General features: G+C 49.1%; 2 protein-coding genes across 2 annotated transcripts; one reads left to right on the forward strand and one right to left on the reverse strand.

The window, feature by feature from the left end:
- Positions 1 to 394: 394 nt before the first annotated feature.
- Positions 395 to 12890, forward strand: LOC120697596. The gene is made up of 3 exons (XM_039980873.1): positions 395 to 619; positions 12072 to 12123; positions 12256 to 12890. Exons 1-3 carry the CDS (start codon positions 505 to 507, stop codon positions 12413 to 12415), a joined length of 327 nt encoding a protein of 108 aa, XP_039836807.1. The 5' UTR covers positions 395 to 504; the 3' UTR covers positions 12416 to 12890.
- Positions 12891 to 16560: 3670 nt separating this feature from the next.
- Positions 16561 to 21474, reverse strand: LOC120697597 (heat shock 70 kDa protein 15-like). Its single transcript, XM_039980874.1, has 10 exons — positions 21245 to 21474; positions 19645 to 20872; positions 18891 to 19100; positions 18668 to 18763; positions 18351 to 18572; positions 17833 to 18027; positions 17610 to 17756; positions 17369 to 17518; positions 17073 to 17203; positions 16561 to 16991 (listed from the first exon to the last, which is right to left on the reverse strand). Exons 2-10 carry the CDS (start codon positions 20812 to 20814, stop codon positions 16769 to 16771), a joined length of 2544 nt encoding a protein of 847 aa, XP_039836808.1. The 5' UTR covers positions 20815 to 20872; positions 21245 to 21474; the 3' UTR covers positions 16561 to 16768.
- Positions 21475 to 24153: the final 2679 nt, after the last annotated feature.

Raw genomic sequence — 24153 nt, forward strand, 5'->3', positions numbered from 1 at the left:
GACTACAAAACCAGAGGATAATGAAGTAGCCTGGACCTACTTCTGTAAAAATGGTTTTTGAGACAAAAAAGAGGCTTAGCTCTATTCATGCCAGCCCACAAGAAAATAATAAGTCAAAGAGGAGGCTTAGCTCCACGGACCATGACTTTTGAGACAATTTGCAACTTTGCAATTTAGATTGTAACATACAAATTTAAAATGGCTAGTCCCCTCCAAGGAAGGCGCGGCAAAGCCGCGCATGTGTTTCTAGTTTTGAAACCTAATTTCTGTTAATCTGCGAATCAATGGGCCAGCTTAAGGAGACTCTCAGCCCCATCTTAAAAAAAAAAGCCCATGACTGGCCGTGGTAGAAAAGAACAGGCCCACGGCTAGTTTGGGCCGAGAGTCGTATATATACCGACGGTTCAGATCGCATCCAGTTCACAACTCCGCAGTCTTTCACCGTCTCACGCCCACTCCGCCAGTCCGCCACACGCCCGCAGCGAGCGCGCGAACGGGAGAGACATGGCCCACTCGCCGTCGGGATCCCGCGCGGCGGCACCGTCGACCGAGGGCGGGACCTTCACCGACGCGGGGGCGGAGGACGTCGTCGACTCGAAGCTCTCCGCGTTCCTCTTCGGTACGATCACATCCCCCCCCCCTCTAAAACCCTAGGCCTCTCGTCCTCTTGCTCTCTCGCGGTTCGCTTCTCCGGTTTGGTCGGCGTGAATCCCCTCCCCGCTTCTGCTTAGTCTCTCGTGATGCTGGTTTGCTGATTGGATCGTCTCGATCTGGGGACCTAGATTGGTGGTTGCTGATGCGGATTTTACAAATCCGTGCTTCCTTTGATGAATGATTGCTGCTGGGGGGACTGGGGGTGCGTAGAATTGAACCCTCCCGTGTGGTGTCGCGTTGCTTGATTCTGAACGAGCCTTTCGTTTGCGTAGAAACGCGAGCAATCTGGTCCCCGCCCATTCGATTTTTCCTGAGGTAGTCCCCCCCCCATCGCATTCTTATTTGGTGTTAATTCCCTCTTCAATTTACTCGTTAATTTCTTCCGCAGATCACTTGTTAGATTCCGAGTACTAGCACACTGTTTCTCATGGGCGCACTCGCTGAACTGATTAGCAAGCTAGTAGCAAAAATGTGCATCTGAATTGTCAGTTCGATTTGGTGCTGCTCGAGTGGACGCGATTCGGACTAGTAATTTCTGAAATTTCGGGTGACGTTTTGTGCGATGTCGTTCGATTTTAGGTATGGAATCAATCCCCGGACTCGTGCTTTGGGTTGTAGTTTTAGACCAGGCGATTGGTTTCGTAGAATGGCATCCATCTTGTTCAGATTTTATAGAAAGCCAGGCGAAATTTCTAGAGATTGCCTCTGTTGGATACATAACTTGCTGAATTCCAGACACCCAAGCTACTGAATTACTGACGGTTCACATTTGGACACCTGAATTTGCTTGCAAACCAGCAGAACTGCTGGCACATGTGCTTCTAATATGGGCGAATATCTGATAATATTTGTGACAATACTGGCGAACTTATTTGTGTAACAACCGCCTCGCGGACGGTCCGCAATGGGCCGGCGGACGGTCCGCCCGAGGTGATGCCCAGATATTTATCTGGAAGGTCATGGGACTCACTCGTCATTCCTCTCTTCTTCCCCTTTTCTTCCAGGGCCGAGCGGAGCTCGAGCTCCCGCGCCATCGTCGCCCCTTACTTCGATCTCCCTCCTCCGCCCACCAAACCTTGATTCCTTGCGTGGGAACCTTCTTCGGCACCTCCTCCACCTTTCCGAACCCCTAAACCGGCTTATTACGGCCGGAATCGTTCCCGCCACCGCCGGACACCATCGGAGGTGCTTGAAGCTTGCTCCACCGTCGATCCGCCTCTCAGGTCGTCCTCCACTCGAACCGACCGCGGGAATGGATTCGTGGTGAGTTCCTTATGCTTCACAGCCTTTTTCCCCTTCCATGGCGCGTCGCCGGCGCAGGAGCACGGCCGCCGCCGTCGTCGCCGCCCTTGCTGCCGCCTGGGGCGAGGGTTAGAAATTAGGTATCGCGGACGGTCCGCCGGGGAGGCGCGGACGGTCCGCCGGTCAGGTTAGCTTTTTGTCCAGAGACGATGTTGTCTCTGGTTGTTTTTGCAAGATTGACTGCGGACAGTCCGCTATAGGGGAGCGGACGGTCCGCCGTTGATGCTTGAATTTGTTCTAGAGACGATGTCGTCTCTGGAGGTTAACATGGGTGAACTGCGGACGGTCCGCCACTTGGGCGCGGACAGTCCGCAGTAGAGTCTAGGAAATTGTCCAGAGACGTTTCCGTCTCTGGTGAGTTGAGTACTTGAACTGCGGATGGTCCGCCAGGGGTGGCCGGACAGTCCGCAGGTAGAATGGGAAAGAGTTCCAGAGACGTTGTTGCCTCTGATGGGTTGGTAGGATAATACGGCGGACAGTCCGCCACTTGGGCGCGGACAGTCCGCAAGGTATTTCAGTTAAAGTAAACTAGTTACATTTTTGGGCTGCACTCATTTATTTCATATGCATACGTGTAGCATCCGCTTCTGAGGGCGCCGTCTTTGAGGTGATCGCGGCACCACAAGAGCAGACGACGCAAGCCCAAGAGGAGAGGTGTGAGCACCCGGCCCAAGGCCCGTCTGACCCCAGTGTTGAGCAGCAGACACAAGGCAAGCCCCCGGTGCACATCCTAGTATTTTAAATTATGACACCTATGTATGTTTCTACTACTTGTGCATTAAATTCAGGAATTGTTTGGAACCCTAGTTGCATGATCCAGAGGATTCCCTGAGTTATACTAGCATGTATAGGACGATAGATATGCTAAGCTTAATGTTACCGGTAGAAGACGAGTGGTCTCATGCACTCGCGAGATGTAGGATGTTAGGAGCCGAGTAATTTCCGGTTACTCGCGAGATACTTTATTATCTTTATATAATTCAGTAGTTGAGAATTGTTTTGAAATGGATATGGAAATGTGAGACCGGGCGGGGATGATGGATAGGTATGGCAGCAGGACAGGGTTCCTGGATGTCTTAGCCTCGTCTGTGTCGATTAAGGACCGGTGGATGTGGCAGTGCTGATCGGGGATTGAACTGTACTAACCGCATGCCGGGAGTAGGAGGTAGTCGAAACCGGTAAGCAGAGTACTGCCTGGCTTCGAAAGTACAGGAACCCGCACCCAACTCCTGGGGCGAGTCGAGTAGTCGCGGAGAATTGGGATGCATATGTTTACTTTTGGTGGTCTCACGTTGAGCTCGGCTGACCATATGTCGTTGGGCTGGTTCCTGTAGTTCGAGGCGGGGAGGGGAATGGTTGGTATGTATAGTCCGACGGGGCAAATACGTGCCGTGTTGGTTAGGTCCACCTTGCAAGGTTAAATCGGATCGATTCGCCGTGTCTCGCGATTAGGAGGGCCTTGGTCTCTTTGTCACACCGTAGCAAAAATGTAGAATGTGAGATAGGTATGTTTATATAAAATATTGAGCTCATCGAATTATTTTGCTTGCATCACCATGATTGCTATAGTAGGTCTTTGCAAATATTAGATGAGAGTTAATTTATATAGAATCTGAAGCTAAAATAATGAAAGTAAGGAATTACTTTAGTTGCTTTTTCTGTAAAATAACCACCAGCCAAAAGCCTTGCATGTCTAGATATGTGGGCTAAGTTATACCCACTGGTCGGGTAAGCCTTGCTGAGTATTAGTATACTCAGGGTTTGTTGCCAATATTATTTCAGGGCATACAGACGTAGACTTCTGTCCCTGCTGCGCCAAGTTCATCCGCCGGGATGCAGAGGGATGGGTGGTCGTGGAGCCGGATGTTTAGTTGGGGATCTCTCTAGGCACACTTTTGGGTAGTTATAGGCCCTTTCCTTTAGCTGGACCTGGATTTCAGAAATACGAAGTTTGTAGATTATGTAGTTATTCAAACTTGGTTTGTAAAACTTAAAGTGAAGTTCTATGTTTAATAGTTGTATTTTTTTTAAATTGGTGTCGTGCTTGTACCATCTGCGCCCACCTTCGCGTGGGACTATCGGTGATGTTTCGATCGGGACGTGGGTTGAGAAAGAATCGCCAAATCAAGCTGTTAAGCTAATGAGCCCGATGTGTTCAAATGACGGCCATTACGCTTAATTTGAGTTTTAATTTGGCGGTTCCGTCACAGCTGGTATTAGAGCCGAAACGCACCGAGGGTGGTACAGGCATGACTAATTTCAAGTTTTTCTGAAAATATAAAAATGGATCTTGAGCGTAGGGCGAGCATGCATCTCATTTTTGTAGTGTTTTTGGGTTTTTCCGTAGGAGTTGATGGGGTGTGAGTCTACGATCCTAAGGACCTTTGTTGATGACGTACGGATCGAGAGGGTTGGTAGGGGGCGTGAAAGGTTGCGAGAGTGTCGTCGGCCGGACCGGGGGCACTATCGCGTAGTTGGAGGCATGTTCAGCGGACAGTCCGGTTAGGACCCGCGGACGGTCCGCCGGACATTGAGAAAAATTTACCAGAGCCGGGTGGAACTGAATCTGGTTGACAGTGCGTACAGCGGACGGTCCGCAGACTCTCCGCGGACGGTCCGGTCAGCTAGAATTTTGGCCGGCGGACGGTCCGCCCATGTGCTGCGGACGGTCCGCCGTACCATTTTCGGCTGGACCAGGGCAACTCGGTCAGACCAATTGGTGGCGCCGATCGATCGTCTGGCCCCGCCTACAAGCATCATTCAGAATTGTTTTGAAGCCCTACATTCTGCATTGTGCCATGACTAGCAAGGATTAGTTGCTATCGGTTTTGTCTTAATTTATCTGGATGATGGAACTAACCTCGTCATGGTTGAATGCAGAATGGGAGAACCACCGAACCCTCCTGAGTTGGCCCAGGCCATTGCGGCCATGCTCACTGGGCGCGATGAGCAGACGGCACTCCTCCGTGAGCTTGTGGCGCAGGGCAGAGCGCCGCAGCCTGAGCAACACCATCATCCACCTATCCCGGGGTATGAGCAATTTCTGAGTACTCAACCTCCGCTTTTTCATAAAGCGGATGAGCCATTGGAGGCGGACAGTTGGCTCCGGACCATAGAGTCCAAGTTCACCCTGCATCCGTACCAGGATGGGGACAAGGCAGGATTTGCTGCTCAGCAGCTTAGGGGCCCAGCACGCACATGGTGGGACAATCATGTGGCAATGTTCCTCGCGGACACCCGTTTCACTTGGGCACAGTTCAAGGAAGCCTTCAGGGCACATCACATTCCAGCGGGGGTGATTAGAAGGAAGCTCACCGAGTTCTTGGCCCTGAAGCAGGGCAATAACAGTGTACTACAGTACTCCCAAGCGTTCAACACTCTATCACAGTATGCTGGGTACCATGTGGACACTAATGAGAAGAAACAGGCCTGTTTCAGGCAGGGGCTCAGTACCAAGCTCTAGGATCACTTGGCGATGGTCAGGTTCGACAGTTTCAGTGAGCTAGTCAACGGGGCTATCATATAGGAGGACGCCCACCTAGCTCACAAGGCAGAAAAGAAGAGAAAGGCGCCGGCAGCGGGATCCTCTAGCAGTGCCCTTCAGAGGTTTCGCTTGGTGCAGTCGGGCCCACAGCGAGCCCCCTTTCAGCACCAGCCACAGCAGCAGTGGGGATACAGGCCCCCTCAGTACACTCAGCCACAGGGGACGGTCAGGCCTCCTGCTCCTCAGCAGAATGAGCAGAAGGTCTGGGTGCAGCAGCCGGGGTTGCTCCCCAACCTGTTTCCGTGTTACAACTGCGGACAGCTGGGTCATTTTGCACGGAACTGACCAATGCCAACCAAGCAAGGCCAGCAATCGAATCAGTAGGGTCAGAAGCAGAGTGTGGCCCACTTCAAGCCGGGGCAAGTGCACTACACCACCCTCGAGGGTATTCCTGAGGGAGCTCCAGTGATGGCGGGTACGTTCTCAGTAAATGAACAACCCGTTACAGTATTATTTGATTCAGGGGCGTCTCGTACCTTTATTAGCAAGGGGTGTATTGTTAGACTGGGATTAAAAATCGAAAGCATGCCCAAGCCATACCACATTCATTCGTCTGGGGGAAAGTTAATCACCAATCAGTTTGTTAAGCAAGTACCCCTACAGTTGCAAGGAAAATTTTTCCCTATGGCCCTGATAATGTTACCAACCCAAAGGATAGATATTATATTGGGTATGAACTGGATGGAGGGTCAGGGAGTTACTCTGGACACGACCTCACAATCTGTGCACATCAACTCCTCTATTCATGGTAGTATGACTTTGAATTTGAGGGATCCAGCGTCTTTGACTCATGCGGTGCACCACGCCGAGGGCAAGAAGCTAGAGGACATCCCAGTGGTGTGTGAATATCCGGACGTCTTTCCGGATGATTTGCCTGGAATGCCGCCTGATCGTGACGTGGAGTTTACCATTGAATTGCAACCGGGTACGGCACCGATTTCTAGGAGGCCTTACCGGATGCCACCCAATGAGCTGGCGGAGTTAAAGAAACAATTACAGGAATTGTTTGATAAGGGCTATATCCGTCCTAGCAAGTCACCTTGGGGCTGTCCTGCACTCTTTGTGAAAAAGAAAGATGAAAGCCTTAGGCTGTGTGTGGATTATAGACTTCTGAATGCCGTCACAATCAAAAATAAATATCTCCTTCCCCGGATTGATATTCTGTTTGATCAGTTATTCGGGGCCCGGGTATTTTCAAAAATTGATCTCCGTTCAGGTTATTATCAGATAAAGATTAGAGCGGAGGATATTCCCAAGATGGCTTTCTCCACCAGATACGGGCTTTATGAATACCTGGTCATGTCTTTCGGGCTAACGAATGCCCCTGCTCATTTCATGTACCTCATGAACTCGGTGTTCATGCCCGAGCTAGATAAGTTTGTCGTGGTTTTCATCGACGACATTCTTATATTTTCCAAGAATGAAGAAGAGCATGCAGAGCATCTCCGCATTGTGCTTCAGCGCCTGCGGGAGCACAAGCTATATGCCAAATTTAGCAAATGTGACTTCTGCCTCAAGGAAGTCCAGTTCTTGGGCCACATCATCTTAGACAAAGGGATTTCTGTTGATCCTAGCAAGATTCAGGATGTCCTGAATTGGCAGGCTCCTACCTCTGTTCCCGAGATTCGAAGTTTTCTTGGGCTACCAGGATATTATCGCCAGTTTGTACCCGACTTCTCCAAGATTGCTAGGCCCATGACAGAATTGCTTAGGAAAGGGGTGAAGTTTGTTTGGGATAACCAGTGTGATCAGGCTTTCTAGACTTTGAGAAAGCTTTTAACGTCGGCCCCTGTTCTGGCTCAGCCAGATATCACTCGACCATTTGAAGTTTATTGTGATGCATCAGGTATGAGTTTTGGCCGCATTCTCATTTCTGCCTTTGACTTAGCCAGGTATGACTCTGGCCTTGATGTTTGTATATGATGCATTAGGTACGGGCCTCGGCTGCGTTCTTATGCAAGATCAGCGAGTGATAGCTTATGCTTCCAGAGCACTTAGGCGACACGAAGAGAATTATGTCACTCATGATTTGGAATTAGCAGCAATGGTGCATGCGCTGAAGATTTGGCGCCATTATCTTCTGGGTAATCCTGTGCATATATACTTCGACCACAAGAGTCTAAAGAATATTTTTACTCAGAATGAGCTGAACCTGCGCTAGAGACGGTGGTTGGAAGTGATTAAGGATTATGATCTGGAAATTCACTATCACCCGGGCAAGGCTAATGTGGTAGCAGATGCATTGAGCAGAAAGGCAAGTTGCAACTGTATCTCAGCACCACCTATGCATGCAACTCTATGCCAAGAGATGGAGAAGTTGAATTTGGCTATAGTAGCTGAGGGTACACTTACTCATATTACCCTCACTCCAACACTGCGGGATCAAATTATTGCCGCTCAATGAAATAATATTGGCATGGAAAAGATTAGGCAGAGGCTCAGGGAAAGTGACCCTCGTGTGGCATGTTTTCAGCTAGATGGCGAGCGTGTGTTATGGTTTAAGAACCGGCTGGTGGTACCTATGGATTTAGAACTCCGGAAACAAATTCTTGATGAGGCTCACCTCTCTAGGTATTCTATCCATCCTGGCAGCAACAAGATGTATCAGGATCTGAAACAGCGGTTTTGGTGGACAAGGATGAAGCGGGAAATCGCAAGTTATGTGTCAGAATGTGACACATGTCGGAGGGTTAAGGCTAGCCACTTGAGATCAGTCGGCCCCTTGCAGCCATTGAGTATTCCATCCTGGAAGTGGGAAGACATTAGTATGGATTTCATCGTCGGTCTACCCAAAACTTCCAAGGGGTATGACTCGATATGGGTTATTGTAGATCGTCTCACCAAGTCGGACCCATTTTCTACCGGTAAAGACCACACATACGGCGAAGCAATACGCTCAGCTATATATAGATCGCATTGTGAGTCTTCATGGAATCCCAAAAACAATTATTTCGGACCGGGGTACTCAGTTCATTGCCCGGTTTTGGGAGCACTTTCATGCCGCCCTCGGCACTCAGCTCCTCCGCAGCTCGGCTTATCATCCCCAGACTGACGGTCAGACGGAGAGAATAAATCAAATATTAGAGGACATGCTTAGAGCTTGCGTGCTCACATACAGCCAGAAATGGGATGAGTGCTTGCCATTGGCCGAGTTTGCTTATAACAACAGTTATCAAGAAAGCATCAAGATGGCTCCATTTGAGGCCTTATATGGACGGAAATGCAGAACGCCTTTGAATTGGTCAGAAGCGGGGGAGACAACTTTCTTCGGGCCCGATATGGTGAATGAAGCAGAAGAGCAGGTTCGGGTCATTCAGGAAAATTTGACGATTGCCCAATCCCGACAAAGGAGTTATGCGGACAAGAAGCGTCAATCCACCCTGTTTCAAGTGGGGGATCATGTCTATTTGCGGGTATCTCCAATGAAAGGGGTTCAACGGTTCGGGGTGAGGGGAAAGCTCGCACCTCGCTATGTTGGGCCTTTTCTTATTGTTGAGCAATGTGGGCCAGTGGCATACCGTTTGGAGATTTCTGCCCACTTATCCGCGGTTCATAATATATTCCACGTATCTCAGCTCAGGAAGTGCCTCCGTGTTCCAGAGAAGGTGCTTGACATTGAGAAACTACAAGTGGAACCCGATCTTGTCTATCCCGAATACTCAATTAAAATTGTTGATCACAAGACCAGGGTCACTCGGAATCAAACCAGTGACTTCTATAAGGTGCAATGGAGCAATCACTCCGAGCGGGAAGCTACTTGGGAGACGGAGGAATTTGTTCTGACTAAATGTCCGGAATTGCTACAAATCTATCAAGGTACACACCAATTTATAACTCTCCCTTTAGCCATTCCTTAAATCTCGGGGCGAGATTTCTTTTAGGGGGTAGGATTGTAACAACCGCCTCGCGGACGGTCCGCACTGGGCCGGCGGACGGTCCGCCCGAGGTGATGCCCAGATATTTATCTGGAAGGTCGTGGGACCCACTCGTCATTCCTCTCTTCTTCCCCTTTTCTTCCAGGGCCGAGCGGAGCTCGAGCTCCCGCGCCATCGTCGCCCCTTACTTCGATCTCCCTCCTCCGCCCACCAAACCTTGATTCCTTGCGTGGGAACCTTCTTCGGCACCTCCTCCACCTTCCCGAACCCCTAAACCGGCTTATTACGGCCGGAATCGTTCCCGCCACCGCCGGACACCATCGGAGGTGCTTGAAGCTTGCTCCACCGTCGATCCGCCTCTCAGGTCGTCCTCCACTCGAACCGACCGCGGGAATGGATTTGTGGTGAGTTCCTTATGCTTCACAGCCTTTTTCCCCTTCCATGGCGCGTCGCCGGCGCAGGAGCACGGCCGCCGCCGTCGTCGCCGCCCTTGCTGCCGCCTGGGGCGAGGGTTAGAAATTAGGTATCGCGGACGGTCCGCCGGGGAGGCGCGGACGGTCCGCCGGTCAGGTTTGTTTTTGTCTAGAGACGATGTTGCCTCTGGTTGTTTTTGCAAGATTGACTGCGGACAGTCCGCTATAGGGGAGCGGACGGTCCGCCATTGATGCTTGAATTTGTTCTAGAGACGATGTCGTCTCTGGAGGTTCACATGGGTGAACTGCGGACGGTCCGCCACTTGGGCGCGGACAGTCCGCAGTAGAGTCTAGGAAATTGTCCAGAGACGTTTCCGTCTCTGGTGAGTTGAGTACTTGAACTGCGGATGGTCCGCCAGGGGTGGCCGGACAGTCCGCAGGTAGAATGGGAAAGAGTTCCAGAGACGTTGTTGCCTCTGATGGGTTGGTAGGATAGTACGGCGGACAGTCCGCCACTTGGGCGCGGACAGTCCGCAAGGTATTTCAGTTAAAGTAAACTAGTTACATTTTTGGGCTGCACTCATTTATTTCATATGCATACGTGTAGCATCCGCTTCTGAGGGCGCCGTCTTTGAGGTGATCGCGGCACCACAAGAGCAGACGACGCAAGCCCAAGAGGAGAGGTGTGAGCACCCGGCCCAAGGCCCGTCTGACCCCAGTGTTGAGCAGCAGACACAAGGCAAGCCCCGGTGCACATCCTAGTATTTTAAATTATGACACCTATGTATGTTTCTACTACTTGTGCATTAAGTTCAGAAATTGTTTGGAACCCTAGTTGCATGATCCAGAGGATTCGCTGAGTTATACTAGCATGTATAGGACGATAGATGTGCTAAGCTTAATGTTACCGGTAGAAGACGAGTGGTCTCCTGCACTCGCGAGATGTAGGATGTTAGGAGCCGAGTAATTTCCGGTTACTCGCGAGATACTTTATTATCTTTATATAATTCAGTAGTTGAGAATTGTTTTGAAATGGATATGGAAATGTGAGACCGGGCGGGGATGATGGATAGGTATGGCAGCAGGACAGGGTTCCTGGGTGTCTTAGCCCCGTCTGTGTCGATTAAGGACCGGTGGATGTGGCAGTGCTGATCGGGGATTGAACTGTACTAACCGCATGCCGGGAGTAGGAGGTAGTCGAAACCGGTAAGCAGAGTACTGCCTGACTTCGAAAGTACAGGAACCCGCACCCAACTCCTGGGGCGAGTCGAGTAGTCGCGGAGAATTGGGATGCATATGTTTACTTTTGGTGGTCTCACGTTGAGCTCGGCTGACCATATGTCGTTGGGCTGGTTCCTGTAGTTCGAGGCTGGGAGAGGAATGGTTGGTATGTATAGTCCGACGGGGTAAATACGTGCCGTGTTGATTAGGTCCACCTTGCAAGGTTAAATCGGATCGATTCGCCGTGTCTCGCGGTTACGAGGGCTTTGGTCTCTTTGTCACACCGTAGCAAAAATGTAGAATGTGAGTTAGGTATGTTTATATAAAATATTGAGCTCATCGAATTATTTTGCTTGCATCACCATGATTGCTATAGTAGGTCTTTGCAAATATTAGATGAGAGTTAATTTATATAGAATCTGAAGCTAAAATAATGAAAGTAAGGAATTACTTTAGTTGCTTTTTCTGCAAAATAACCACCAGACAAAAGCCTTGCATGTCTAGATATGTGAGCTAAGTTATACCCACTGGTCGGGTAAGCCTTGCTGAGTATTAGTATACTCAGGGTTTGTTGCCAATATTATTTCAGGGCATACAGACGTAGACTTATGTCCCTGCTGCGCCAAGTTCATCCGCCGGGATGCAGAGGGATGGGTGGTCGTGGAGCCGGATGTTTAGTTGGGGATCTCTCTAGGCACACTTTTGGGTAGTTATAGGCCCTTTAGCTGGACCTGGATTTCAGAAATACGAAGTTTGTAGATTATGTAGTTATTCAAACTTGGTTTGTAAAACTTAAAGTGAAGTTCTATGTTTAATAGTTGTATTTTTTAAAAAAATTGGTGTCGTGCTTGTACCATCTGCGCTCACCTTCGCGTGGGACTATCGGTGATGTTTCGATCGGGACGTGGGTTGAGAAAGGATCGCCAAATTAAGCCGTTAAGCTAATGAGCCCGATGTGTTCAAATGACAGCTATTACGCTTAATTTGAGTTTTAATTGGGCGGTTCCGTCACAATTTGTGCTGCTATTAAGGGCCTCACTGAACTGTTTTTGCATGGCGCAGACGTGTCGCAGCAGGTGCAGGGCGGTCTCCAGAACATGCTCAAGATGAGCAGGTGAGCATCAGTCACGCCGTGCCCATGCATCCCCCGTTTCATTGTCCCCGATTCATGTGTTGCAAAAAATCACCGTGCTGGATAGGTTTTGGCCCTGACGATTTTGTGCTGTACCCCTGTGACCGACGGCAGCGAGATCGAGCGGTGCGACGGCGAGATCGAGGCGGAGGTGGCGCGCGCCAGGGACGCCGTGGCGGAGAAGGGCCGGGCGCTGGACGACGACCGGGAGAGGGTCCAGAAGGCCGCCCTCGCCGCGCTCGACATCCTCAGCGGCGGCCGCGGCGCCATCTGAAGGGGGATGCGCGCGACAGACGCCACCGCCACCGCCGACTTCCCCCCACGTCACGCATGATACCACAAACAGAAACAGTTCGTGCAAGACTCCACCTCCATCTGATAATGTCGCGGCCAGTGTGATGTTACCGTTAGCCTTTGTATTGGTAGCAGAATGATGGTAGATAGGTGATAGTAGTGGCAGGCTAGCAGCTTGTGGCTTCGTGCAGGTTAGGTTCTTGCCTGTAGAATACTGGAACGGAAGGACACCGTGTTACCGTGGTAGCCTCTTGCACTGCTGGAACGGAGTTTCCTCAGCGGTGCTGCAGCGGACTCACACGCTGATGAGTGAAGTATTTAGTTTTGAACACGAGTGCAGTGGAGCTGACATGTCACTAAGGGAGAGTCCCTCTGCAATACTCGACGGACAGTATGTTCTCTCGGATATTGATGCTTGGTACTCCTTTTGTTCTAAAATGTGATTGTTTTGGCTTTTCTAGATTCATAATATTTGCTATGCATCTAGATATAATATATGTCTAAGTACATAATAAAATATATGAATCTAAAAAAGTCAAAACAATCTACATTTTGAAACGGAGGGAGTAGAAGTATTTTTTGGACCTGAGACTGTTGATTAAGTGGAGTTGCCCTGCCGCTGTACCGTTGGGAAGGGTTTTACTACGTGGCACACGGTTTGAGCTGCGGAATCGGGAGGCCAAAGCCCAAAGGAGATGGTCAGATAGCAGCCTCTTGCGGTCGCGTTAGACAAATCAAATGTAGCTGCTAGGACGTGGATCCTAGATCCTTCCCCTGCCTTTGTTCTGCAAACCAAACTCGTGTGACACGAGCTGTGACGAGCAACATGACTAGTACATGAGGTGTGCCTGACCGTGACGACTTGTCAATTTGCATCCATCGTTTTGTTTTTTTGGTAGAGCCATTGTGCAGGGTGATCCGACGCTTCGTCCAAATAGTGTTGGTCCAATCAAATACGAAAATAGTGGCGATGGGCGGTACTGGTACACTTGAAATCAGATACTGTACCGCATACGTACACCTACATCCTCCACAAGAATCCATTAAAAAAATCCTCCACAAGAAAACACCACAAGATCTTTAATTCTGTTGGACCCGGCGTCCGCGGCCGCGGAAAAGTCCACCCGGGACGGAACCCTCCACTTCTCTTTTCTCCAAGGCAACGCGGAGAAGCAACACGAAAGCGAAGGCGTCCGACTCCGAGTCCCCACGTGCCTCGTCGCGCGGCAGCCGGCGGCCCCGCTTCCTCCTCGGCTCCCACCACCACTCGGAATCCACCGGCCCCGGTTATATAAAGCAGCCACCGCCAAGCTGAACTTGCCGTCGGCTCAGATCGGAGACTCCACATCTTAGCAGTTTGGCACGACAGCCAGCAGCAGAAGAGCACCCTGATCAACTAGCGCCGCCCCCTCCTACTACTACTGCATTGCTCGCTGGCCTGATGGCGTCTGTGGAGGCGGCGCGCGGGGCGGCGGCGGCGTCGTCGGAGAAGTCGGCGCGGGCGGGGCCGCGGCGGGCGGCGGTGGACGGGAGGGCGGTGGACCAGGCGGTGGCGTACGTGCTCATGGCCGCCGCGCTCGCCGTCACCTACCTCGTCCACTGATGAAGGAACGTCCCGGCCGGCTCGTTCGTGGGCGCACGCGTGCGGTGGGTCAATTAGTTCACCGTGGCTCGGCCGGTAGTCGATAGAGCGGCCGTCTGTACAGTGTTGCTTCTGTTCTGCCTGACGATGATACGAGTATTTTATTTATTATAAGATGTTTAACTGATTCTAAGACGCGTGCGATTCTGGATGATTTTGTAACGAACGAGCTGTGATCCTTTTCTGTTTTGCTGTCTTCCATATTGCTTGGCGAATTTTCTGGTTCCAGTCCTGAGGAGCTTATTTGCCACAATTGACACCTGCAATCTTCATCGGCCGCCGCTAGCGTTTGATTTCTTTCTCTGGCTGCCACAGGAATCAATAATGTCTTCTCTTGCCGAAATCCTTTCAAAAAAAAACGAAATCCTTTCGCAATCATGCCACGAAATTGTGGCATGCGAGAGATCTTGTACAATGAGCAACGGAACCGACCTCTAGATCAGGCGCCAAAATAGACGCCGCGCCCCCGTTGCATAACTGCATTGCATCCCCCGCGGCGCAGCTCAACGCCTCAACTGGTTATTAGGCGCGTCGACACGTGCGCACCTCGCGTTAGCTTCTCGGCCCTGCCACTGCCGGCGGCCATGCCTGCCTTTGCCTGAGTTGGCGAGGGACTAGAGAACCCACCCGCTCCGCTGGCCCAACGCTCTCCGCGTCCTGGCATCCTTCGCCACTTGGAGCGCCAGCCAAGATCACTGGCAACCGGGGCCCACGGCATGCTCTCTGTTTCGACCGCGTGGCGCAGGCAACGGCCACCAGCCCGGTCTAGCTCAATCACGCACGCGGTCCGAACCGACGGCCCGACTGCCCGAGGAAACTTCTCCTGTGCGACAGGGAAACAGCAAAGGAAGGAACTCTCGAGGCACAAGCACCCTACGCGAAAGGAAATTTCGCCGGCCGGTGACCGGCGTCTTCACCGATCGAACGTTCAAAGCTGCAGAACAGGCGGTCGAGGGAAAAAGAAGCTTCTTTTGGAGGCACGGATTGAACACTCTGCCGGCCTACCGAGAGCCAACACGGCAACGAGAGCATCATTCCGCTATCTGCCTCAAGAAGAAAAAAGAATTAACTACTCCGTCAGCTTCCCTGCTGTCGGAGAAACACGTGTTCCCTTTATTTGTGTGTGCAATAAGTTGATCGCGATCCGGGCGACTTCTACTGTCGTGGTGCTGCAAACCACGGCCGGGTGGCGGAAGGCACCCGCCCTAGCCCAGAGGGTGTGTACTCAGGGGGTAGCTCGTCTTAGATCGATCTCCCTTCAGAACACAAGAAACACAGCAGGATTTAGAGTGGTTCGGGCCGCCGGAGCGTAATACCCTACATCCACTGTGTGTTGTATTGCCTTCCCACAAGCGTGAGGAGGTGCGAGAGCTTGAGTCTGTATGGATCTTTTTGTGCACAGCGAGCGCCTCCCTTTTATATCTCAAGGGGGCGCGTACACAGTCGTTGGATCCCCGACAGGTGGGTCCAACGATGTAGTATAACCTAACGCACTGTTCATGCATTATGGCGTCGCAGGCAAAGGAGATCTTTCTCTTGGATTCCCTCGCCTGCTCCCGGAGCCCTTCGTCCATCATGTCCTAGCGTCGTCTTGTCAGGTCAGGCCCGTCGCAGCTAGTGACACCGCCCGTCACACTGCTTAAGCGGGCGGTGTAGCTTGCGGCGTAGGCGGCATGATGGAAAAGTGCCGTGCTGTCGTATCCGTTTAATGCTACAGGCGGGCTCTGCGCGGGCGCGGCTCAGGCGGCTGCACTGTGCTCCTTGGTAATACGCGGCGCGCAGCGGGGCCTGACAAAAGGCTGTCTTGTGTACCACGGCGGCAGAGCACGCCTTGTCTATCGCATTAAATGCGGTAGGTGGGCGAGTCTTCCTCCGGAAGGCTCGCGCACGATCCCACGCCTCCGGGACACGTGGCGGCTTCGGACCCCTACACGGTGAGGGGAGTCCGGACGGGCGTAGGAGGTCCCGGACCCCTCTGGGGGTCCGAGGCTTCGGCGGTCAGCTTGGAGCTTCCCTTCCATGGAGACACGTGGCGCCACCGGACCCATCCTCAGGCGGGGAACGGTCCGGGGCCGTTGGCCTGGTGAGGGAAAAGCCTGGCCTGTGGGGCCTGGCTACTCCGTCTCTCCCGCGCAGCTACGGATAACTACGCGGGTCCTGCTTTGCTGCAGTAAGAGTGGGTATCCCTGTTGCAGGGTACCGACATCTACCATTAGAATACCAGACGTTGATAATCAAGCATTGCAGAACTGGGTTTCTTAGAAAAGGGATAAAACGAAAAGGAACTAGTTCACAAGAGGCTAAAAAGCATTTAACAGAAGCTTTGTTATGCACGACATCTAAGGACTATAGGCCGAATCATGTCAGTACAAAACACCACCACGAGTTTCTAATTCCAAACACATCAAACCTATTATTCTACATTCAAGCATATGATTATGCTTCAAGGAAATATGCTTCGAGTAACTCAGGGAATCGAGCAGACAGATTGAACATCCTGGAAAACAATACTTTCGGCCAAATCAACCACGAAATTCGGCGAAGAAATTCAATGGTACAATTCGATCATGGAACATCTCTATTCGGTTTTTAGTCCGATCCGGCAAGACACATAGCTTACTCAACCTCCCAATCCCCAACACAAAAAAGTATGGAGAGCATCAGTTTCACCTAACTGATCACCTAACAAGCCTAAGCAGAATTCTCAGGCTTGTCCGTGTCCATTTGCTCCCCAGAAGCCTCCTGCGCACCTCCCTCACTTGCTGGCTCACCAGTTGCGCCTGCACCGTTTTGTTGCTGCTCTGGTGTTTGAGACTCCGGTGCTCGGGTTTCAGGCTGCGGCGGCGGAGTCTGTGGTGGTGGAGTCTGCGGCTTCGGAGCTGGCTTAGGTTTTGTCATGATCGGTTTGCAGAACCTGTAAAACAAGGTTTCAGAACCAAATCAATTACAGTATCATACTCAGATTTGTGTGAGAGCAGTATCTTTGACAACAAACCTGTCAAGTGTTTCAGCTTTTTTCTTCAGATCTGATACAAGAAGCACAGGGTTAGCGAACTTTGGTAGAGCATCCTGCTGTTGCTTTCTCTCTCTTAGCCAATTCTCGGCCTCAGAGCACTCGTTGATGACCTGTGTTAAAAAATACAATCAGCAACCAACAGTAGGATTTGATTCTTATAACCGATTGATTGATTACACAATTACAGGATGTAAAAGACATCTGTAGTGTGTTCGTGTAACAGGTGGAGACTAAGATCAAGGAATTTATGAGATGGAACATGACCACCGACTGACCTTTTGTTTCTCTGATATCTCGATGTGCTCAAACTTTTGGTCGTTAGACAAAGCAGCCTCTCTGAAACTGTTGATGCAGTATACCAGTTGGTCAACAGCAGAACCTCTATCTGTCCACTCTTTGCACCGTGCCTCAATAGGATCACCAATCTGCAGTCGAATAAATGTTAGTTCATAAAACATGCAATAAAGAAGACAAACAAGATGCAAAAAAGATTAGCAAACAGTGCAGTGAATCAACCTTTTTAAGTTCTTCCAGTTTAGCAATATAGACCCCCTTTGTCTCATCCTCACCATCTTCGTACAACCAATCTTCAACCACCTGAAGCCTAGCAATCAGCCCTTCCTTCTCCTCTGGTGTGACAAAATCGTTGTACTTGTCGTAGAGCTAAATACAAGGAAAAACACGATTAGATACCGCTTAAGACAAGACGAAGACCATCAGGGAATTCATCGCAATATACCTTGTTACGCATGTCATAGACATAAGCCTCCACAGCATTTTTCTTCTCCTTGGTTTCTTCCATTACTCTGTCCTGAAGAGCCATCTCATACTCCTTCTCTACAGCTTTTTCCAGTTCAGCAGCGGGCAATGCACCATAGACTAACTCATGGACTGGAACAGCAGTTTTCTTAACTTTCTTTTTCGATGGCTCAACCTAAAGTAAATAAAGTCAATTAAACGATTAGTCCTAGCATACAACCCAAACACACTGAAGAATACATACCAGCATCTAACTTGCTTAAAAAAAATCAATATTGTAACACACATGAACGGAACAAGGATGTCGGCCTATAAATTAACCTTTTTATAAAACACCATAAGATAATACAACAAAGTTTCTGAATTGACAGCAAGGGCCAATTATGGGAACTCATCTGTATCAATCAAAATAAATAAATACACCAGCGTGCTGCAAAAATAAAAAAGCATGCATATGTACTAGTCATAAAGTTTGTTTACAGTATATGTATACCATACCTTTGCGTCAGTTTCCATTGGGACAGATTTTTCCTCAGGATCTTGCGCTCCATTCTCAGCTGCAGTAGCACCCTCAGTGGTATCAGCACTTTTAGGCTCCTGCATATTCACATCCGTTCCAGAAGAAGGATCACTTGGTGCATCATCTGTGTCCATCTTTGTAGCATCCTTCGGAGCTTCATTCACAGATGAAACTGGAACTTCGACATCCTCCTCCAGCATCTGCATGCAGAAATCAAATACCGAAAAATGTTACAAAACACTAGACCTATGGTGCTATTCCAGACGAGATTGTACAAATAAATCCTGTAACTTACCATTGCTGAATCAACTGTGACGATCCCATGGATGTTGAGACGAACTTTAACTTTTAGTTTGGCCTTCTCACCTTTGGAGGGTTGGAAAGGGCCAATCTGCAGAGTTCAGCGCATCATAACACATCAGCAACTATTAAATACTGGCAAGGGCCAGAACTTCATACTTGAGATGAACTGCACAAGCAAAATTATTGAATAACATAAACATTAAGACGTTGCTTACTGTGTAAGTGCTTATTTTTTGTGGAATTTGTGAGTCACCCGTGTCTATGTACAAAACATCAACTTCCAATGTACTTGACCTATAGAAGGTCAGAGCTTTAACACTAGGAATAGCATTCCCCTTTGGGAATACAACAGTATGCTGGGGTTCACTGTTCTGGGAGTCTGGCTTCCATGACAATGCAATTGAGAAAGGAAACCCATCATTAACCTGCAAAAATGTCAATTCAGCGTCATCACTAGATATACAGGGCATAGTAGCACATGCCATAAACTAATATTTGATTCAAAACAGTTTTAAGATCATTCATGTTCAAAAAGCTCAGGAAAATAAGAAGAGAGAATGTCACATGGATACACCATAACCAATGCTCAGGGTGTTCTATAACAATAGCGCATATTAGGAAAATGAAATGAACTTAGTCACCTAATTGAGTAGTTTTTTTAAAACGAGCTAATTGACTGAGCAACAAAATAATTCTCTTTGCAAGATACTACCAAAAAAAGGTCAAGACACCAAATGCTGTCACCAAACTTTCAAGTAATAAATATCCAGACCGCAACAAGCAGATTTCAAAGGGTTACAGTATTGAAAGGAAATAAGTGATGATTGACACGTAAGGCAACGTACAATTATTGCTGTGCCCATTACAATCAATAAAGCATATAAATGACAGACTTATCATATATACGACTACTGCTACAACCCAACCAATGGAATACACCAAATGTGCAAAAGAGCTTATGAGTATTACCTGAAATTCCCGCACTTTAAAAGTGGGGCTGAGAATAGCACACTGAAGAGCACATCCTCGTGCGACACACTCACTAGCATTCATGGTCCTCCTTGGTTCCTTCCCAAAAAATTCTGTAATTATCTTGATTATGGCTGGAACACGAGAACCAGATCCAACAACTTCAACAAAGTGCACACTATCTGTTGTCAAGCCAGCTTCAGCCAGTGCCTTCTCCAATGGCCCCTTCACACGTTCCAGCACTGGGGCACTAATCTGTTCAAACTCCTCCCTCTTGATGAACCCCCGCACATCCTTCTCATCCATCAAACACTCTATATTCAGTGGTGCCTCCGGGTTGGCGCTGAGCATCTTCTTCAACTTCTCACAGGCTACACGCAATCTAAGGCATGCGCGGGCATTCTGGTACACATCGATCTTATACTCCTCTTTGAACTTGGCCGCAAAGTGCTTAAAGAGGGCCTCATCAAAATCCCTCCCACCAAGTGAACGGTCATATGCATGCGACAGCATCTTGAGCTGTCCCTTCTTGTAACCGACAATGCTGACCTGCATGCTAGCATGACCGACATCAACAAATGCGACGTTGAGCTGGTCATGCTCTGGGAGATCAGTCTTGTAAATACCATAAGCCAATGCTGTGGCAGTTGTCTCATGGAATAACCGCAATGGCCGGAGGCCTGCAATAGTAGCGGCATCAAGGACAGCCCTGCGCTGCAAGTCACTGAAGTACACAGGGATGCCGATGCAGCAGTCAACAACCGCAGCCTTCAGGTTTCCCTCAGCAATGCCCTTCAGATTTGACAGCACCATGGCAAGCAGCTGGGTGGGGGTGAACGTCCGCTCCTCGCCCAGGAACCGCACATGGACCAGGGGAAACCCGTCGGGGCCCTCCGTGACACGGAACGGGAAGGAGGCGAGATCATTCTGGAGCTCGGGATCAGAAAACTTGCGGCCCAGCAATCGCTTGATCTGCGAGATTGAGTTCTTGGGGTTCATGGTAGAGGACGCGGCGCCGGCGGTGCCGATGAACCGCTGCTTGTCCCCGAAGCAGACGATGGCTGGGGTCTCCCGCTTCGACTCCTCGTTGAGGACCACATCGATGCCGCGCTGCCGCGCGACGGCGACGATGCAGCTCTCATTGCCAAGGTCGAACCCCACCACGCTCATCGTCGATTCGCGCTCAGCTACCGACCAGTACAGGCTAGATCTAGATCACAATCAAACCCTGCAAACGGCAGCGAGATCTACGGGTTAAGCGCACCAGCAAAATAACAGTCTCCGCATGTAAACCCCATCACCCCCCGTAACAACAGAAACAAAAAAACTCAAAAATCATCGATTCCACCCGAAAGCGCCACAAAACCCGATCTAAAACCCACTAGCCCGACCCTCCGCAAATTCCCGAAATCACAGGCTAGCCTCCCAAAAACGCACGCGAAAACACTACCACGTGATTCATTCCACAACGCAAAACTCAAAGGGGGCTAAAAAAAACAGTCCGATGCCCAAAACCCAGGGATCGATCAAGCACGCCGGGATCGGCATCCAACCATGACATGGCTCGCGGGGTGGGGGAGGCGAAGGAATCAGATCGTACCTGCGGCGGGGCGGGGGCAAGGCCTCCGGAAGCTCGGTCGTAGCAGCGGCGCCTCGTCTTCTCGCTTCGTCGTCGTCTCCGCAAAGCGCTTTCGCGAGCCGACGGGAGGCAGCGGGGATGCGGCGATATATCGGCCTGGTCCTTGGGGTCGGGGGGCGGTGCGCCGTGGTGTGGCCGTGAACGTTCTAGGGGCTCCAAGAGATCTTGTTCGGTCTGACGTGTGGGCCCCCGGCTCGCCGTAGCACGTCGGAACGTTCTAGGCTCTTCCGGACTCCTCCGTACGAACAACAAGCTCACGTCGTATTTGTCAGGAAAATTGGATGTGGGCGATTTGGTACTTTCTTTTAGAGCATGCGATTAGGTACTAATTAATCACTTTGATTTGTGAAAAAAAGTGTGTTTAGGCCGTCGTGACTGGGCACATGCATGTGGAAACACGAAAGGAGTAAAACACAGGCCGTGCAATTGAGAGTTACTCCCTAGGTCCTGCAAAGACTAGACTATTCGTTTAGCTTTTAAATTTTATTCCGTAAATATTAATTATTTATATTATAGTAAAATTCATCGACAATATCAAATATCAAGAAAGAATTGCATTGGAAAGGACATGGAGCTATTTAAATGTTTAAGTAAATGTTACTTTTCGTGTTCCAATGCATTTGCATTTATTAAGGATCCAAAGAATCGAACAAACAACGGTCTTCAATCACAACTGCTATAGTTAATTAGAGATATCATGATTATTTTCTAGTACTAGTAATATCTCTGAAATTTTCTAAACGAACGATCCTCGTGGGACGGAGAGAGTACAACTCTCATTTTTTCAGAAGTCAAATAATTCTAAATTTGAATGAACTTATAAAAAATATTAATATTTAGCTCTCCAAATAAATTTAATGAAAATATATTACATGATTAATCTATTAATACTTGTCTTAGTATAACGTAAATGTTAATACCATTTTTTAGAAATTTGATCAAACTTAAAATTATTTGAATGCTTAGGAAGCAAGAGTTGCAACCTTTTTTGAGACATAAACAGTATCACTGAGGCGTCTGATTTTTAGCGCAAGGGTCGGGTGGTCGGATGGTGCCACCTGGCCAATAATGAGCTGCCTCGCATGTAGCAACCAAACACAACGGATCTTTCAAAAAAGAAAAAGCAACTAGACATAACTTCATAGATTATTATTTACAGACATTTTAGCAAGTCATGAAATCTAGTATGACTCATTTCGAAACATTAAGTTTTTCTCTATTTCTACCGACAATGAATTTTATGTACCCATGATAATCCGTACATATGTTTAGATCATTCCCATTAAATCCTTAATTTTTTTAGAGTTTTAGGAGCCGAGTTCCCCGTCTTAATCATTGAAAAGACGATTGAACGTTTACAGCACAAGTTCAGGCGCACCAAGGCAGCCAGCAAGCAGTTTGCAACCCAACAACCAGTAAAAGCAACAAGCAACTCCAAGCGCTAAAAGAAACATGACAAAAGAAACGACAGGACACGATTCTCTGCCCCAGCCACCAGCAAAACACCCGCACAGATTTCTTCAAGTCCTCTGGCCCTGAATGTACAAATCATACTTCATCTGCACGGACCACCAGTAGTTCACCTTCACAGAGTTCCTTCAATTCCTCAGGCATGTGCTTCGGTTCCCAGCTGTAGTCAGAAAGCTTCCAGAGGGATAGGGACGCCAAAGACAAACCTCGCTTCAGCCAGTAATCCTCTGAGGTCTTGATGCATTCTTCCTTAGTTTTTCTACCAAAGAAGAGAGACTGTCTTTCATATTTCCAGGACACAGAATTATCCAATTCTGAAGTGTCCCGGCAATTTTCAAAAGAAGCACTTCCATACTTCTCCACCTTATATTCTGAAAATGCATATCATTTCTTAGTTTCCAAAGACACCATAAAGAAGCCGAGGTATGCATGTTAAGAATCAGAAAGCGTTTATTGCTAAGCCACTAATGGGAACTAAGTAGGAGATAAGACCAATCTCAATAGGAGTTTCATAGAGAGTTTCATGATATTAAATATCATCAATTTTGATGACATGATAAGGAGAGAGAATAAAGAAATTTTATAGAATGTGAGAAAAATTTCATTACTAGAAAACCCATCTGGCACACCATAAAACTTTCACTAAGACTGGTTGTCCTTGTGTATTGGATGGATTGGAGGAGGTTCGAGGTGAGGCCGCTCCGGCCGATCGCTGGCTGCTGGTTATGTAGGACTAGGAGAGGCCGTCGAGCTGGTGTTCAGTGGGTGAGGTGTGGACGTGTTGTTGGCGAGGACGAGCCTTCCTGGAAGCCGTCGAGTTGGAGAGGACGGGGAAGGAGTTGGGCCGGGAGCTGGAGCCTGGAGGAAGTTGTCTTGTCTTCGCTTTTCCGCGTCTGGTACTCTGGTGCCATGACCTTGCTGCGATGGATCTGGGAGAAACTGAAAAGGTCGAAAGGGATTTTACAGTCAGCAGAGATGACACCTACCACCTGTTCCAAAATGGAAAAGGATTCGAGTCTGTGATGACGTGGGGGAACGAATGCCTGAACTCTGAATTGTAAAGCTACAAGTTGTCCTGTTGCAGTGCATAAGGAGCGAATCGATTGTCCTGCACTATTTTCCCTCTTTTTCTCCCCTCACAAATACGCCAAATATACGTCACGTAATTGCACTGCTCCATAACTGGTACTGCTCCATAACCAAACATACGCAATCCACTATCCAGGACGCACGGTCGCACAGCCATAGAAGAACCTTGTGGATCGTGTCCAGTACAAATAAACCATTTTGTACCGCACCACTGCGATCCGTTTTATCGTGCATGCTGATTGTGTACCGAGATTTGTGAAATTTTGTCCTTTGTGGATGTATTCACATGTATTGATTTTTTTTCACTCCGT

This window comes from Panicum virgatum, chromosome 3K, assembly GCF_016808335.1.
Source record: "Panicum virgatum strain AP13 chromosome 3K, P.virgatum_v5, whole genome shotgun sequence".
NCBI lineage: Eukaryota > Viridiplantae > Streptophyta > Magnoliopsida > Poales > Poaceae > Panicum > Panicum virgatum.